Source organism: Necator americanus, chromosome V (assembly GCF_031761385.1).
Source record: "Necator americanus strain Aroian chromosome V, whole genome shotgun sequence".
Classification (NCBI taxonomy): Eukaryota; Metazoa; Nematoda; class Chromadorea; order Rhabditida; family Ancylostomatidae; genus Necator; species Necator americanus.
Window position 1 is genome coordinate 13,888,545 of NC_087375.1, and position 18,004 is coordinate 13,906,548.

The 18,004-nt window shown below is 41.1% G+C and overlaps 2 protein-coding genes across 3 annotated transcripts; one reads left to right on the forward strand and one right to left on the reverse strand.

The window, feature by feature from the left end:
• Positions 1-291: 291 nt before the first annotated feature.
• On the forward strand, positions 292-9,711 carry RB195_013812 (uncharacterized protein; the record flags this gene model as incomplete). The annotated part of the gene is made up of 13 exons (XM_064203804.1): positions 292-420; positions 2,272-2,338; positions 2,520-2,607; positions 3,933-3,989; positions 4,066-4,161; positions 4,401-4,647; positions 7,472-7,540; positions 7,629-7,677; positions 7,926-8,018; positions 8,076-8,172; positions 9,330-9,395; positions 9,454-9,521; positions 9,596-9,711. The coding sequence occupies 13 exons, from the start codon at positions 292-294 to the stop codon at positions 9,709-9,711; spliced, it is 1,242 nt and encodes a 413-aa protein (XP_064059685.1).
• Positions 9,712-10,820: 1,109 nt separating this feature from the next.
• Positions 10,821-17,829, reverse strand: RB195_013813 (uncharacterized protein; the record flags this gene model as incomplete). 2 transcript variants are annotated; one of them, XM_064203805.1, is made up of 16 exons in its annotated part: positions 10,821-10,950; positions 11,274-11,410; positions 11,597-11,677; positions 11,744-11,893; positions 12,139-12,223; positions 12,710-12,822; positions 12,878-13,000; positions 13,060-13,197; positions 13,551-13,709; positions 13,772-13,915; positions 13,975-14,057; positions 14,938-15,041; positions 16,661-16,697; positions 16,763-16,782; positions 16,877-16,941; positions 17,611-17,829. In XM_064203805.1, 16 exons carry the CDS (start codon positions 17,827-17,829, stop codon positions 10,821-10,823), a joined length of 1,788 nt encoding a protein of 595 aa, XP_064059686.1. The 2 variants fall into 2 exon arrangements, with proteins under 2 accessions (XP_064059686.1, XP_013303853.2); XM_013448399.2 differs by lacking the exon at positions 17,611-17,829 and having other exon boundaries at positions 16,661-16,782; positions 16,885-17,016.
• Between the last annotated feature and the right edge of the window lie 175 nt (positions 17,830-18,004).

Sequence of the window (18,004 nt, forward strand, 5' to 3'; positions counted from 1 at the left end):
TCGTTTCCCTGTTTTGTCTGCTTTTTTTCTGCCCTGCTATGCTATACTGGAAAACTCGTTTTCCCCATTCCTCGAAGTCGAACCCTTTCTAAGCGATTTTGATCTAAGTGATCTTTTGCTGATTTCGACCTTGTCACGACATGACATATTGAAGAAAAACACGAAGACCCCGAAAAATTGCTGTGCTCTCTAGCACTCGCAATTCTTGCCTTTGACAATCTGCTCATAAATCACTTTTTATCGCATCTTTTTATTTTTTTCTTTGCACTGACCTTTGATTGTTTTCAGGATATGATCCTCTTATTCTGTGCCGCATTAGTGCAAATTGTCTCCTCATGGCCTGATGGAGCACCATGTTTGCATGCGGCATATGAAAGTATGAATCCTTTGGAAGCAGTGGAACATCAAGGAGGATTGCAGGTAGTGTTTCTTGATAAATGGACGAAAACTCATTCTAATCGTTTCCATTATCGCAGAAGATTCAAAATACATTATTCAAAACAAACAGCTGCCTCCATCAAATGAGTCTTAAAAAAACGTCTTAACTCATCTTATCTACGCTCTTGGTTAATCCGGTTGGATTTACGAATAGATCTTAACCCATATAGCTACGACCCTAAATGTACGAGTGACATAACAACTAATGCGCACGTTGCCCACTTCCGTGGTAGATATAAGTAAGACATCCATCGAAATCGCTTCGATCAAGAAAAGTGACATTTCGCGAACATCCAGCGATTAATACTTAGTCATAGTTAGGCGCGACACTTGATGAACAACATTCTTATGATGCAACTGTGCTCTGACTGACCTGTCACGAACAAAAGAAACAATCATTTTTATTTCATTCCATAAATGAACGACATAAATCATTTCGAATCACAGGATTCGGTCACGTTCGAAGAAAGTGTCGCTTTGTCGCGCTTAAAAATAGAAGTTTAATCAGAGGAGAAGTCAGCAGCTGATTTTTTCATTTATTAGAAAACATCCACATGCATGTCATAAACAAAAACAACAAAAGATAGACCTCATTACAGTTGCGCTCAAACTGTATATGTAGAATGAACTCCAACAATAATTTAGTTTGCTCTACACGATTAGTGGCATTTTTTCCAAACTCCTGATAGTATGATAGTATCCTGTTATCCTTCTTTTTTGGTAATAAAACCCGGTACAATTTGCATGCAGATGACCGCTGTGGATCCGCAGCATTTCGTTCATGCTTCTAACCGACGATCCCGCTGCTCTTCGCTTTGCTCCAGTCGAACGCGCACCGTGTCCACAGTCGTAAGATTCGCGCAACAGAGCTAGCGTTTGCGATCGCTGCATGACATTCATTTGCTGCAGTCGAATTGCAGAATTAACTAAGGTCCCACATCGATCGCTGCTCCGCCGCGCCACTTCGAGCACAGCCACCTACGCAACTTTGAGCCGTTTTGACTAGAAGGAACAAAATGAAATCATAACAACTTCAAAGCATGAATGATAGAATTCTATGGGGATTCTCTCCAGGCCGCGAATATTATTGTTATTAATATTTTCAATTTTATTTTTTCCTATTCAACTTAGAATGTCTATTTTGTTTGGAAAATTCTAGATGTTCAAAGATAGAGGGGAATGATTACAAGTACTATGTAGTATATTAGTAGTACACAAATATTCTAAACATGGAATTTTTATTTTGGAATTTTTATGGACATTGAAGCGATGTCATCAAATATTACATCTGTTGGTAGTTTGCCATCGTATTTCATCGTTACTGGCGAATACCTGCTTGAAGTCTTGACGGAACCAGCTATTCTTCATCTGAAAACCGATTAATCACTGCCTGTGTGACCGTGATGGTGACGGGCTGATCTCCTGGCACTGTCCTTATCGTTGGAACCTATGGCTGTAAGAGGCTTATTTAAGGAAAATGATATTAGAATATCTCTACAGCTCGTTCGAAACTATTCACAATTTAGCGATTCACATCGAGTGCAAAGCTGGTGCCAAACTGTGTGCCTTTCGTCGTATGTTTTGGCAATTTACTAAATGTATGGAGATAGAGAAACTTTTCGATTTGTTTTGGAACAACTTCAACACTTACTATGATGGAACCCATATCCTATGAGCTGACGAAATAACAACTTTAACAGCACAAAGCAGATACATTATTTCGATCACTAGTTGTTTTACCCAAGCGCTTTAAGAAAAACTAACTATTGCAGTCAGAAATAACTGCAAAGCATGTGATTTGTTACTGTGAAAACTTCTGTCTGAAATTTTCAGCTAACAGAACCACCGTACGAAATCAAAGTAGATCAGAAATGTTACTGGAGGAATCAACCGCTTACACGTAAGTAATTAAGAGCTGTTAAGCAAATTTTTCATGATATTTTTATTTGGGAAAAAAAGTGTCACTGTCATTGCCCTGTCGTTTCAATACAAGCAACACATGCACATAAAGAAGAAAATGCTCACTTACGGCATTCCTCAGACGAATATTCGTTTTCGATCACGAAAATATTCCATTTCAGTGCACCTTCAAGGTCTTAATGAGAGCGTATGGTATAAAGGATTTGTTATTCAACCATTCGAATGGAGAGATGGTCGATTAGGTGAAAGGTATGCGAAACAGAACCATGGCTGAGGATTATGGGACTTGGTGGATGTGATGTAGCTGTTTAGATGCAGAAATTCTTAGCAATCATCTAAAATTCATAGGATTAAGGAGACGACAAACATGGCGTTAATTCTTCATAAGTTGAGTGACAATGTAAAAATCAAAGTTTTCGTATAGAACATATATGTAAAAACTATCTCTGAACATCCTGTCATAATATACGTTCAAGGCACTTCTAGAATGCAAATTAGAGGATTACATAGAAAATTTCATTTGTTCATATTCAAAATCGATCAGTCGTTCTTATTTTTTTAACCTATCGATGGCATTCCACCTCATGTATGGTCGCATGGTCACGGAGATCAGAAATACTTCTCTGGTTTCAGGTCACAAGAAACCAAAATGCGTGTAACCTGGAGAGATCAGTGAAAACGGACGACCCCTGGACTGTTTCCTACGACGAGTTCTGTTGCAATGTGCAACCTCTGCGCCCCGCCCATCCTGCGGTTGGTCCGAATGGATTTTTGACGAGTCGCAGGCGGGCGCACACCAATAGAGGACGTCGTAGGAAACATCGTTCCGGTGGTCCGTTTACACTGATACAGGCAGAGATGAACGGAATCACCCTCATCCCCACAATCTACGACCCCGTATAGGCACTACTCGCCTGAAAACCGTACCACCTCACATGGGGTGATGCCTTTAAGCAGGACCTAAAAATTGCAATGTGCATGAGGCCTAGTGATTTATTGCTAATTGAGACAACAGTTTGCTGGGGGCATAATTTTTGATTTTCCTCTGGACATTATGCAATCTGCCAAAAGAAGGGGACATTGGACATTTAAATACCTAATTTTAAGTAAGATAGCAGAAAAAAGAGGTAATGCAAACAAACAGCTTTTAAAAAAAATCCAATTGGCTAGCGAATTCGGCACGAAGTAGTACAAATATAAAAATATCAATGGATACAGCAATGGTACGATTGTTCAGGAAAATAATAGCTTAGAACAACGCGGAGGTTGAAAATGAAATAAGAAAAGGATGGATGAAGAGGGTAAAAGAGAACGAGGAAAGTAGAGTCTCAAAACCCTTGCGGAAAAGCCTAGAATACGGATCCATGCTCGCGCTAACCTCGCAGTGTGCCACAAACGCGAGATCGCAGCCTTCCTTGGAGTGGTTGCTGGTACCTCTGAAGTGGCTGGGTACTTTGCGCGTAAGTAGAGACAGATCGAGTGAATTCAGATGGATCCGTGTATCCGTGATCACACATTTCTATTTATGTGATTGGATTTAATTGCTTTTGACCATCAAAATCAATCCTTTCCAGGATGGGACAACTGATGAGGTTGGACGACAACGGTTCGTGGCAACAACAATGTTTTCGGTACGACTTCTAGGAGTTAGACCACTCGGTCGCAAATGTATGAGCTTCCTTCCGTCACTCATTTAACTCTTTGTAGGTTCAAAAATTCCGCCACACATTCTCATGATGAGAAAAAGAAGCATATGCGATTATGGTGGAAAATCGATGAGGACAGTCGAACAGTGCAATTTGTGTACGAGTTTTCATCTATTTTTAACCTTTTTTTTTTCCTTGGGGCGCCATAGATTGCTCTAAAAATAACGAGCAACTTCTGTCTAAATTTCAAAAGAGTTATCATTACTGATGGAATAAAAAATCCTTCCAATAGGATGATGTTATGACGTTACTTTAATGGTGCATACGCATGAGATTTGTTCGAGTTAATGTTTTTTCTTCTTCAGATCAGAAAGCTAGTTATTGTTATTGTTACAGTGCTACTGTAGTGAAGCATCAGACGATGTTCTGGGTGAAATCCGTGCTATCGAATCCAATTCCACCGTGTCGAGTTTCAAAGACTGGCATCGAGAACTACCAGAAACCAATGCCAACACTTCCGCCACCAGTGAAACAATTCAAAATGGACACTATCAAAGCATTCGGCACCGAACGCATTCAGCCACCACCTCAGCTTCAGCTTCCGCCTCAACCTCAACCTCCGCTGCAATCTCAACGTCAGCCGGTTCGTAGTCGTACTTCTATCAATAGAGGACGTTTTCGCGGTGTGCCTCGCCCACGATTTTTCAGACCTTCCGTTCCTAGGTAGACGTTGTTAGCTTGCTATCGTGCACTTTACTCACAAATGCATATCCAGCCTCACACGGAACACTTAGAAATTTACCTCAACGTCTGGGATGTTAGTACAATCAAACATGCCTCAACTCCTATTTCTCTTAAACTAACAAATCACCTCATTACGAACTTGTCATTGAACATATACTTTCCTTCGTCGATCATACTAGCTGCACATCACATTCTAATATTTATAATAAATGCCATGTGCAAATGCTGTGTTTCTCGGCTCAAGCCTTGCTTTTAACACGACTAATCCTGGATCACCGAACTGCACTGGGTTTGTTGTGCCTTTTCAGTATTGCCGAGTGTATCGCTTTCATTATAATAAAATATTAGCGAATTACCTCACTTTTCAGGAATATCAATTCCATAGTAGCCGTTTTTCTCTTCATTAGGTAAAGGAACTGACTTTAGTATCCGGCTGAAGTACTTCAACCACAGTTGAAGCTTTGTGTAATAATTTCGTTTATTTAGGGGACTTAAATGTGTGTTGGAATTCAGGAAGTTTATTTGAAATTCAGACTGTGTTGAATATATGAAACCAAAAATTAGAAAGACATATTTCTGCTCTTTCTCTAGAAATGCGATTACTTATCACTCTGTAACTGGAGCTACTGAGGTTTTAGGAAATTTCATTAAAAACTCAACAAATCTGATAGGGATCTGAAAAACTTGTCATAAAAAGAGGTTATCTATCATAATTTTTGCCATACGGGCAAAAGAGAGTTGAATGGAATAAGTGCTAAGCAAGGAATGTGCAAGAACTGTTGCTTGCAGATGCGTCGCGGTTACACGAGCAAACATATTTTTCTTGAAGTGACCTGATGGTGAAACACTTCTAACTGATAGGTCCTGACATTGTTCATTTCTCGAAGAGGAATAATTTGGTTGCTTGCCTAGGAGTCGATAGCACTGAATCTTTACGTATTGAGATATTGAATATCCAGAACACTTGCAATTAACAAAAATGATACTGAAAAGTGAGGATTTGGAACTTAGAAGGAGTTTGATGCTTTCATAATTTTGAAACCTGCTAAACTATGAAAAGGAAAGAACCAAAATTCATTAAAGCCATCACCCCACGAATCCGGAGTGGTGCGGATTTCAGGTGGTGTATTCGTATACGCGATCGTAGATTATGGAGAGGTGGGTGGTTCCGTCCATTTCTTGCCAACTGCCGTGAAAACGGCTCGGAAGAAGAGAAGAGAGGCGCGTGCACAAGGCTAGCGCGCTCCAATCGAACTCATTGTAGGAAATAGCGCGCCGAAACGCTTCATCTTCCGGGCCGCTTTTTACGCCAATTAGGAAGAAATGGACGGAATCACCCACCTCTCCATAATCTACTATCCCGTGAACGAATACTTCACCTGAAATCCGTACCACCTCAGATTCCTGGGGTGATGCCTTTAAGTGAGCAGCTGACTGTAGAGAATACATTGCGCTAGCATACTGTAATACGAGAACCAGTGCCCCTATTTCTGATTTATTTGCTGAAAATTCCTAGTTTTGTGAACTATGCTTTTGGGGAACATTTATCATGAAAGTCATAAGTCATAGGAAAGAGCATTAAAAGGTCTTAAACAAAGGCATCTTCTGTTCTGTTCAAGATGAAAACACGGCAAAATACGAATCGCATTCATGGCTTATTTCACATAGCGCTCAAGAGCAAACAGAAGGCGATTATACAAATCTGAGCAAGTTTTCAACTCCTCTTCCTTTCCGACTGGAAATTATCTTGCTTATTTCTGACCTTCAAATAACTCGAAATCCTTTAAGCCACCAACGCTTTGTCCCCGTCGCCACTACCAAAATGAATTCGAATGAATTCGCGGGGGGGATTTCCGGAATAGCATCATCTCATCGGTATGGCTTTTTGACGTGTGAAACTTTCAGAGACAGGCGCGCAGAGATCTCTGAAAAAGAGCTTAGCTAAGTAGCGTATGAATCCACGTAACCTATTACAGTCCTTTATGAACCTACTTTATAAACTTTATAAAAGTTTATAAACCTACCTAGCTTAAATCCTTTGTGAACTCCCAAATGGGACATTTCCAACTGCACAGTAAGAAGGAACTTTGTGATCCCATTATAAGTTGATTTAAACCAACTCCTATAACATAATTGCATGTAGGAAGCCATAAAGGATAACATCTAGACTCATTTCTTAACATTGGTGCGCTCAATTGGAAATTAAGTGATCCGAAAATCGAGACTCGTGCTCCTACCATCTAGACTAAATCTTAATCTCGACGAACTGTTGGCCAGCCGTGTCCAGGGGCAAAACTGGTTACAGATACGGAAGCCGTACATGCATTCACAGAGAGTGAGCAAGTTACACAGCTGCTGATGCCATTTCGTCAGTATTCATCATTATTCGGGCGGCTGTGACGCCTTGGATGTAAATAGAACTCTTTCGCGGTCCAACGGAGTGCCTGCGTCTGGTTCCCGATCAAACATGGGTGCAACACCGCGGTCATGCAGGCGAATGTAAGTATGATCGCCTACGGTCTGGCACTCCATCATCAGCATAATATTCAAATGAAAACAGCAGAGGTGCTTCTTGCGCGGCCTGGAGATGTAACAGTGTGTGCTATTCTGTGTTCACATGCTGAAATGATCTGCTTTACTAATCAACACTGACAGCTAGAACGATAATGTTTTAAACCGTCTCTAGCTAAATGTTCATAAAGTTATATTTTTGTAAATTTAAGGATATAACATTCACAACAAGAATGTCGTCGCCAGTTCCTGTCACAACTCCCTCACCACCACCACCGCAAGTGGGTAGCCATCTTATTTTGAAAAAATTTCAGCTTAGCTGAGGTGAAGCAAAATAACAGCAATTCTGACCGTTTTCTGCTCTTTTAGCTTGTTGGATCCTCGTCTACGCGAATGAAACAGATCATACCCGTGGCAGGTATGGAGGTCATGCACCGACGTGGGTTCATGCTTTGTTCCTCGAAGAGCACTGCATGCATTCACGATACTTCTTTCGGGCTTTTTTATTAGTTCATCTCTTCCCATTTCCCATCAATATCACTACATTTTCCTAATACTCAGATTTAAGAAACCTCCAGAAATGTAGACGATCACTCTTAAGTGTTCATAAGTTAACCAGCTTCTTCTTTCCTCAACTCTTTAAGCCTTATATTTATAGTATTTCAGATGGTTTCCAAGGAAGACAAGTATCTTTTGAACCTGGACTTCAATCGAGAACAGTTTCGAACGCTGGGATTCAAGCAAGGCCAGCGCCGAGTGGTGGTTTCAAACAAAGGCGCATATTTACGGGTGTAACAGCAACGAACACAGCTTCAGACAATCGGATGACAATGACAAATACTCCTTTTCCTACCACTATTGGCACAAGAATACCGACATCACAGCAATTCTCGCAACCGTCGACACAGCGAATGTGAGTTGAAAGAAAAAATTGACGGAGTTTCTCTAGGCTAACCTACCTTCAGTATAGAAACTTCTTAGAAACAAGTCTCTACCGTATCCATCCGCTAGGGATGCACCAACGCGTTTTAGCTGCAATTCGTAATCGTTGAGGTTTTGGAACGCGTGTTGGCCTGTACAATGACTTGCGGGGGCCAGTCGATGATCAAGTCAGTGTTTTTATCCTCGCAGACAAGTCTGGCACCAATTTATCGACTCCGGAGGGATGAAAGGCCTGGATAGCACTAGGCCGGCTTCGAACCATTGCGGTCACAGCGGACATCTTATCGGTTTACTTCGTAACCGACTATGAATAAGGAAATCCTTCGTACTGTATACTTTTGCGTCTGTACTAAACGAATCAGGCGATTGCATCTCCTGCTCTTTCAAATTCGTTCCTGCCGTAAGCTCTTCCCCACACAATGACACGTGAGCTATTAAAAATCATCAGTAGCCATTTTCTAACCATGCAACCTCAAAAGAAGGTTGGAAACCGCCTCACTTTCTATGATCATCATTGCTCGTGCTTACATGGGTGACCGCACTGCAACTCATGCATCCACTCATGACCTCTGACACTTTTTTTGCCCTTTGCAACGCATTCATCGAACTCGCATTAAACGTATATAACGGTTGCCCTACGAAATGACACAAAAATGAAGCCTTATGGAATTGCGTAAGCGGCAGCGCTGAAAGAGGTGGAGCTCCTCCTCATCGCTGCAGACCGATTTGAGATAGCGCGGGTCCCACCTCGATCGCAACCGCTCAAGAAATCACACGAAGCTTTAAGTTGTTAGGACCCGTCTGTACAGCATGGCTGAAACGACATGAAGAACGGCGCAGTTGTGGGAGTATGGCGAACTACAGCGAGGAGTGGTGTCCATAAGTGTCCCCTCTAGTTTCCCTATCGCGTGCGCTTAAAGATCGAAGGCCAAGCTGCATGTTTATTGGCAGTTTGCTTCCCCACCGTTAGCTCTTGACGAATGTGACACGATGCAATTACCCATTTTACTGTTTCTTGAAATTCAACTATTCATGACTCCTCCAGTCCGACGAAGTCTTCACCACCTTTATCAAAAGTTCTCACTGTTTCAAAACTTTAGTTATTGATTAGTACGGTCTACTTTCCAGTACAATCTTACGACCAGAAACTTCATTCAGACAGCAAAATTCATTCAGTGCTTCAATCCAGACCAGGTATTCAAGTCTAGAATATAGTTCTGCTATATAGAAAATAAACAAAATATAGTTCCAGACCAAGCTCTGTACCACTACAATTTCGATCCACACCTGACGTACGACGTCCAACAGTTATGGTGCGATGTAAGTTAGGAACTACGTTGCTTACAAGTGAAGAAGAAATTCAAGATAACATTGATAATCGTATTCGTTTGCAGTCTGCTTTGATCGTGACGGTGCCGATCGTTGCGCTGATTGGGTCCCATACTGCAGAAGTGAACGATTTTATGCCTACATGAGGTCTTATTGTACCAGATCATGTGGATTCTGTTGATCTCATTTGAATATATAAATTTGGAAATTTACGTGTGTAGATTTGGGGGGAGGATGTTGGGCCAACAAAATCTTGACCTTTAGCAAACGAAAAAAGCTTTTTCTCTTAAACTAGTCAACAAAAGAGCTAGATCACTCGCAGTGTTGAGCTGCTCTTGAGAAGAACAATATACGTAATGCTTTATGACAATATAACATAACAAAAAAAAACCAAATTATCCGTTCTGCTAAGCTTATGTAACCAGATGTGTTTTTTTTTTTAAATTAAGTTCAATGCATTCCAAAAATTCCACCTATCTAGCTTTGACCATTCTCTTGAAAAACGAAAACGCCTTCAAAAATACATTTTTTTTTCAAAGCGGTAAGCAAGGACTTTTTTGCAGCACCACTAATTATACTAGGTAATTCGCCATCCAAGTAGTTACAGTCCCTTACAGCCCCTCAATTTTGTAACGATAATACAGCATAACACTCGCTATCTCTCGAACACTGTCGTGGACAATACTTCAAACTTTATTAACTACTATCTTTTTCACTGGTCAATTGGAAGAAAAACCAAAAAGGCGACAACGTATAACAGAACAATGTTACTTCAAAGAAAGCACTATTTTCTATTACCTAACATGCAACCCTATGGATAAACCACAATTCACGCGACACTAGTTCAAACCTCCCGCTCCTCCGAGATACACACCTTTCCTATTCTTTTGTGATACATAACGGTCACAAACACAAAATTACCTCCAACATTTACGAACAATCGATTTTTCTTTTTTTTTCGATGCTTTGCAATATTCGATTCTAAAAATTTCAATGCTGGAGCCATAAGCAATATTTTCCTAATGAACCCTTTAAAAGTTGAGAAGCGTTCGGTCGACACTAAGAGCACACAGTCAAACTGCGTAACATAGGACCAGACGAGGACCTTGGATGACATGAAAAAGAAGACATCTTCGTCAAGGTCAAAAGTAGAAATCTATGACATGCACATGCACGTGTTAAACTAGCAAAACGAAACGCCTTTGGAGAGACCACATTATGTGTTGCTCAGAGTTAAAAGTTAGATGAAAGTTCTGTGCCTAATCACTGAGTAAATGCCGCTGCGAAATTCTACAGAAGCATCGTATGTGGCTTCTCTAAGAATTCCTTGAAATGGCGCAACCAAACGGCTCCGACAGCACCATCAACAACACGGTGGTCACAGGATAATGTAACTTTCATAACTTTGACACTGCGATATCTGAAATTTTCCTTTTGATAATGAGCAAACAAACAATGTAAATGTAAAAATGTATTGAAGCTCTAGATTAATCAGTTATTAAGAATTCAAAGTCACTAGTCAAAAGATTTCTATCGCCGTCCTTGTAACTTCTGCACTTCTATGATAAAAGAAGCATAAGGAGCATTCGCAGAGAGCAGAAGATGGAATAAAAATTAGGAAAGGATTCCCTTTTCGAGAAAAAACATATAAAAATGATAATTTAAGCAACAATATATGAAGATCCACGAGGCTAGGAAAGTGGAAATTACAGCTACACAACAAGAAAAGTAGTGGAACATTACCCTTGCTCTTCGCACGGAACCATCTTTGTTTCTGCTCCACCGATAGCAAGAATGCACGACTGCGGAGGATTGATTATGGCAGTGAAGTCGCTAACGCTGCCAAACATTCCGAGGTTTGATACAGTGAAAGTGCCGCCCTAAATCGAAATTCATTTCTTTTCTCAGAGACCAATTTGGTGTTTTTCCTTCTTCACAATCACTCATCCTCAAAGCCTTGGAGGAATCAAAAATCGCAACATCTCATAGCTTCCCAAATAAGAGAACAAAGAAAGCATGCGTTGCACAAGAAACTATTTCTGAAAACTATCTAAAAAGATGCTAACCTGGTACTCTTGCGGCTGAAGTTTCCCTTCTCTCGCACGAGCAGCTAACTCGGTAACCTCGCTCGATATGGTAGCAAGGCCCTCAATAAAAATATAATAAAGGTCTGGAAAACACCAATATCTCCAAGAAAAAAATTCGAGACTAACTTTCGCATGAGCATTAAAAATGATTGGGGTGATCAATCCAGCTGGAGTGCTAACCGCTACGCTTACGTCAACATTGTTGTTTTGACGAATGAATGATTCCATCCAAAAGCTGTTCGCTTCTGGAACACGAAGACATGCCAGCGCCGAAGCCTATAAAATGATTTGCAGGGCTTCCGATCTATTTACTAAATCTCGAAGCTTGGCAGATGCTCACAGACACGTGTTGGGGTGCCTGGATTGACTTTCCCAACCATTACACTTCAACTTCTGAACCCCTTTTTGCTCTTGACACTTGCACCAAGGCGCTTTATTCTAACACGCGTCGCGATCGCCGGATCAACACAAGCATCGGTGCTCCAATATAATTCGATAAAAAGATAATTTTAAAAAGTCACCTTAACGATAAAATCGTTTATGGAGATCTTTGTTGAACCAGAAGCTGATCCCTTTTCTAGCAGAGCATTTAGTTTTTCACGCACTCTGAAAAGTTGCAAAATGGTACTTCAAACGAACGAAATAATGAAGCAACAGTATATATCAAACATAAAGTGTACGAAACCGCCAGTTTTCATGCCCTTATGAACCATTTCCAAAATAAGAGACCTTCAAAACTCTGGGTGAGTCCGTCTCCACAAATCATTTGTAGTTAATCAGATTATTACTTCCCAATAATGCTACATGCTTTACGAAAGATTATTCGTATGTATGAGGTTGAATGAACTACACACCAACTACTAGACGTTCCCTGGACTTTGTAGATGCAAAAATTGGGCCAAAATTGTCATCTGATCAAAGAAGAGCAATCCTTCAAGTAATGATATGTTTGAAGTTTAGATAACGCCAGCGTTAAGATTACCATAAGAGCTGTCAACTGATTAAATAATAATTTCCAAGTAGAAACTGGATGTTAATTAACTAGATATCGAACCACATTTGTGTTATTCAAAAATCTAAACACTTGCTTACTTGAGTAGAGCATCGATATTGATTTCGGAAGTTAGGTAGTAATGAGGTATAGTACTCTTGCTCTCCGACAATCGTTTTGCAATGGTGCGTCGCATGTTTGTCAACGGAATATCCTTAAGAAATTAACAATATATCTCCATTTTAAGATCACAATTTTGCCCAACTCACGGTATAGTCTGCGCCCGGAACAGATGGAGCCCTCGCCACTCCTGGTGCAGCAGCTGCACCACCAGGAGCTCCGGCAAGGTCTGCGGCAAGTATACGCCCACCTGGACCTGTTCCTGTAACTGCCTAAAAGTATCTCATTTATTGTCGTATACCGACAAGGAGAAAACAAATACGACACTCACTCCCAAATCAACACCACGTTCAGCAGCAAGTTTCCTAGCGAATGGTGTCGCACCTACATGTGCTCCTGGAGGAGGAGCAGCACCCGGTGCTGGAGTAGGAGCTGGAGGAGGTGGTGGTGGTGGAGGTGGAGCGGCAACCTAAAGAGAAATATTCAGTCCCTTCCAGATAAAGGAAGACACCAAATAATGATGAAATTATTTTTAAAAAAATGATGATAAATTTATCTGCAAGTAGCACTTGCAGAATTCCAAATTTGTCCAACAACGCTTGAGCTTGCACAACATGAGATTGTGAACAAGCTTGACCGTTGATGATTCTATGTCTGCAGTTCAAACCACCTCAAGACTTTTTAATATTCCAGAGGCTTCTCAATGTAACTGCGCTCAGCGGTTATGATCCAAATAGTAAGCAGTCGGTGCTTACATTGTCATCTTATTACCTACTTATGCATACTCCACTACCAATTCCTGAAGACAAAAAACACCCATACTTGAGGAGGAGGTGGCGGAGGTGCCGCTGCTTTAGCAGCTGGTGGCGGTTGCGGAGGAGCAGCAGCAGCCGCAGCAGGCGGAGGAGCTCCTGACGAATCATCCTTGAAGTCTTTGAATGCGGCTACATCATCTTCGCTATCCACAATAATGCACAACAACTAGAAAAAAAAACAGTTATGAATAGTGCTTAGCTTACAACATCCTGGCAGAATAAACACACCTTTCCTATGGGCACGTCCTTTGAGCCTTCAGGTATTAGTATCTTCGCTAGGTAACCCTCTTCCGGGGTTTCAAAACCCATGGTTGCCTTGTCAGTTTCAATTTCGCACAGCAAATCACCTTCACTCAGCTGATCGCCTTCTTTCTGAATCATTTAACAGAAAAGACTAAAGTGACGGTAGAATTAAAAAAATCGCACCCCACCTTCTGCCAGCTGACCACAGTTCCGTGCTCCATTGTAGGAGACAGGGCTGGTAGCGTGACGCGCTTATGTGATGGTAGATTTCCTAAAAATAGAAGTACTTGAAATGATTAAAATACGTAATTCTCGAAGCAGAGTATTTGCCACCTACAACTTGTTCAATTTACATAACAGACTATTGAATGTGAGACCATACAAAACAACAAGACACTACTGAAACGGCGCAAAAGAATTTTCAAGTAAAAATGCATGATTGTATGATCGGTCACCTTTTCAATTTAAGAATTCCGCAAGTTGGTTTTCCCATAAGAATGCTTTGAAAGTATGAAAACAAACAAAAATCTCAATTTCTATCCGGAACAGTCCTTCCTGAACAGGACTTTCCGGATATCGCTGGACTTTAAAGAAATGCAACGAAAAAAAAAAGACGGGTCACACAACAAAGGACATAGCAGCTGAAAACAACCAACGTTTTCCACACTGACAATTGAATAACATTGTTTATCCGATTAAGCGGAAAACATACACGTCGCTGACTATTGATCATGATCAATGATACAGCGCCAAGATTCTGAAAAATCTTCCAAGCTGATAAAAGTTATTTACTTTAGAAATGAGCCGAAGGACTGCACAAGAACCGCAGCGCTGATCACAGCTAAAAATGTTTATCGATCACACAGTCAAGGTTTAAAAAAAAACACCCAATATTTTTTTCTTCATTCAATTCTTCGCACAATGGTTCTCCAATAAAAAGTAGGCAGTAAAAAGTAATGCTATTTTTGGAATGGATGCAAATTTGCACATAAAAAAATCCCCGCTGAAGCCGTTTTCATGGAAAATTCCAATTCTTCGTGAGTATTTATTGATATCTCCCACTATATGTATTATTTGGTGAGAACCCTTTCTCAAGCAGTAACACAGTATATCGGACCAGATTATAGTAAAGATAGCACACCATACTTTACCTGAACAAAATAGTCTTACACCGCGAACAACGGCCTTAGGTCGTGGCACTGGCTTTGGAGGACTTCCAAACAATGGCGAAAGCCGTGAAGATGAAACCGCTCGACTGAAAAGTTACTACAGTGGAAGAGCAATGTATTAATCGCAACTACTAATGAAAAGATAGATGACTAATGAAAAAGTAACTTCGAATAACCGAAATGCTATGTGTCAAAGCGATAGTAATAATTGAAGTAAATGAAAAATTTGTGATTTGGCAAAACTCAACAGCTGGGTCCTAATGCGATCACATTTTTACGAAGCAGTATTTTTAGATACAGATTCGAAACGTGGAGTTATCGCCATCTGTTGCTATCATGCTATATAATAACGCGCTTAGTCCGTGTGTGTGTTTGTCTGTGTGTCACGAAAATACTTCATAACGATGCAAAACTCTGCACCGGTTGGGTGCCGAACCATTGCCATGCAGCTGATAGGCGAGCGCTCTACCTTTTCACCATTGTCCAAAGCTCTTTGAACATGTATGTTGGTTTTGATAAGGCAAGTTAGTTTCTCTCATATGTTAGTGAGAGTGAATAGACTTTTATGTGAATGTATACTCCCAAAATTGCAAACTATCATGCTGTACAATAACGGGCTTATTCTGTCACGTGTGTGCGTCTGTGTATGCGTGTGTCTCAGTCAAGAAATTCCTCAGAGGGAGACAAATACTATGGCGTCGGTTTGGTGCGCTGGAACCTCAACGCGATAAAATTGGGTGAGTACTACGACGTCGAATTCGTGCCCCGGAGCCAGAGAGCTGTAAAATGGGTTGGGGTGGCTCCCACGCGGTTGAAATGGTGCGCTTTTGCCAGAAAGCTAGACGGGTTCCATTGCGTCGGAGTGATTCGGGATTCTTTAGGCAGTAGAATGGCTTTGCATGGTTCTTTCGCATATCTATTTCCCAGCATGTCTCCCTAACGCTGTTGTCATCCTTTTTCAAAAGAAGGTAACACACGTGCAAACGACTGCTTAAATGCAATAAATAGCAACCAACAATTTACGCGATCTGACGTAGAACGTTATTTTTATCACTACAATAGTGATATTCACGTCATTCCGTGATAGCACATCATTCTTGCTAATAGCTGAGAACGGAGTAGACTCATATTTCGAATGATGTTTCAAATTGTGGAGGTTTGAGGGAAACATAGACGTGAAATCAAGCCGGATTGCTCTCCAAATATAGAACTGAGAGTTTAAGGAAAAACCATAAAATCATTCATCTATACTTAAGTTTTCGGGTAAAAAAAATGGATAGAACTTTGATTAAAAAAAACAATTCTAATTTCTCAAAAAAAAATGTCGCTACCGCTACTTATTATTGATCGGTGAAAACGAGCGGAGCGAACACCAAAATAAGCCTGAAGTCCGACTTTAACCGGACGTTTAGGCTGGTATTAGTAGAAACGGATAAGGAAAGATACCCTTTTTCTTCTGCAGAATTCCATACGAAGCTTACATAGGTCAAAAATTAGTTGCAAGAAAAAGATTTGACGTTGAAGGTAAAATTGTATGAAAATTATTCTATCATTGCCATCAAACCATATTCATTGGAAATAATCATTTTCTAGACTGAAAGGTAAAAGTGAAGGTGCTGTTCGAAGGAATTTGTCCGAAAACCCTACAGCACAAGCGTGTCATTATATCTTATAATTTCCTATTATCAATTGAAGAATAAACTACCTCTGCGGAACGGCCGAAAGATTCGCTGCACTCGCAGCTGCAGCACCAAATCGGAGGCCGCCGATGGAACGAAGCGGGAGTCCGCAAGTTGGAAATTTGGACATTTTTGCTCGTGAGTGATTCTGAAATGAAACTATAAACATTAGCTACTGAAACCACAGGATTTTTCTGAAACCAATTCCTAGGTCTTAATTACAAGCAACAACTAGAACTTACCTTAGTACCTCCGATGAAACAGTTCTACCGCTTGTCGAACCACAAAGCACGGCAAATGATCCGAGCTGAACACCTAGGATATAGACGTGGCAACCATCGACCCCAACCATGTCAAGGCAATTCTTCGACGAGGCAAGCATAACAGTAGTTTAGAGACAAGAACACACGTTCGCCAGAACTTCTCAACGAGAACCGCCCGTTATACTTCCAGACTTACCAATGAAAATTAAAGGTCGAGAGAATATTTTAATCGATTCACATATCCTTCCACTTAAAATCGTGCTGACATGCATTCAGAATCGCGCTGTATAATAAAGAAAAAGAGCGACGTTAAGCGATCCGGCTCGAGGTCGTTGAGGCAAATGCAGCGATAAAGTGCATATGCTTTTTTGCTGTGTGCAAGTTCGCTGCACTACTGCGCGCCGCGTCGCATTGAATATTTGGACAGCCTCCTAGAACACTTTTTTCCAATCTCCTCATCATACTGCAGCGACAGTTGCGGGCACAGCGCAGACGTGTGCAGACCCATTATGTCAAATTCTTGCTCTTCTTCTTACATCGCTACAATTTCACTTTCCTTGGAGTATCCAAGGAAAGCGAAATTCTAGCGATGTAATCCAGACAGGTTTGAGCGCTGCTCTGCTATTTTCCTAGCGAGCAAGCGGTGGTTCACCTCCACGATGTCACGCCACAAATGCAAAATTTCAAAGCACTGAAGAAAGCAAGGAAATAACCTGCAATACGGTTGGCTTCAATGCGATAGATGGCTCGGAGCATATTATGGCAACGGAGATATTAACTGCATGTCCGTCAGGGTTACAATGCAACCCAACATGAGGATCGAGAACTCCTGATAGTCCCACTCCAAAAATCCAGCTCAACTTATCGAGGCAGCGATTCCCGGCGATTTCACGAAGGCTTGCACGGTCGCCGCGCGACGTCCACGTGAGCATGCGCCTGTGCTACCAATTCGAAAAATCGATTCCTGTCACTTCTCTTTTTTTCGTTATGCTTCGTAGCAGCATATTTCGCACGCAGCGCACGTATGAATAACCCCTCAATCGGTTTTTTCACCTTTCGGAAGCATCGCCTAAGACGAAGACAACTTCTCGCCGGTCGCTAGCATCA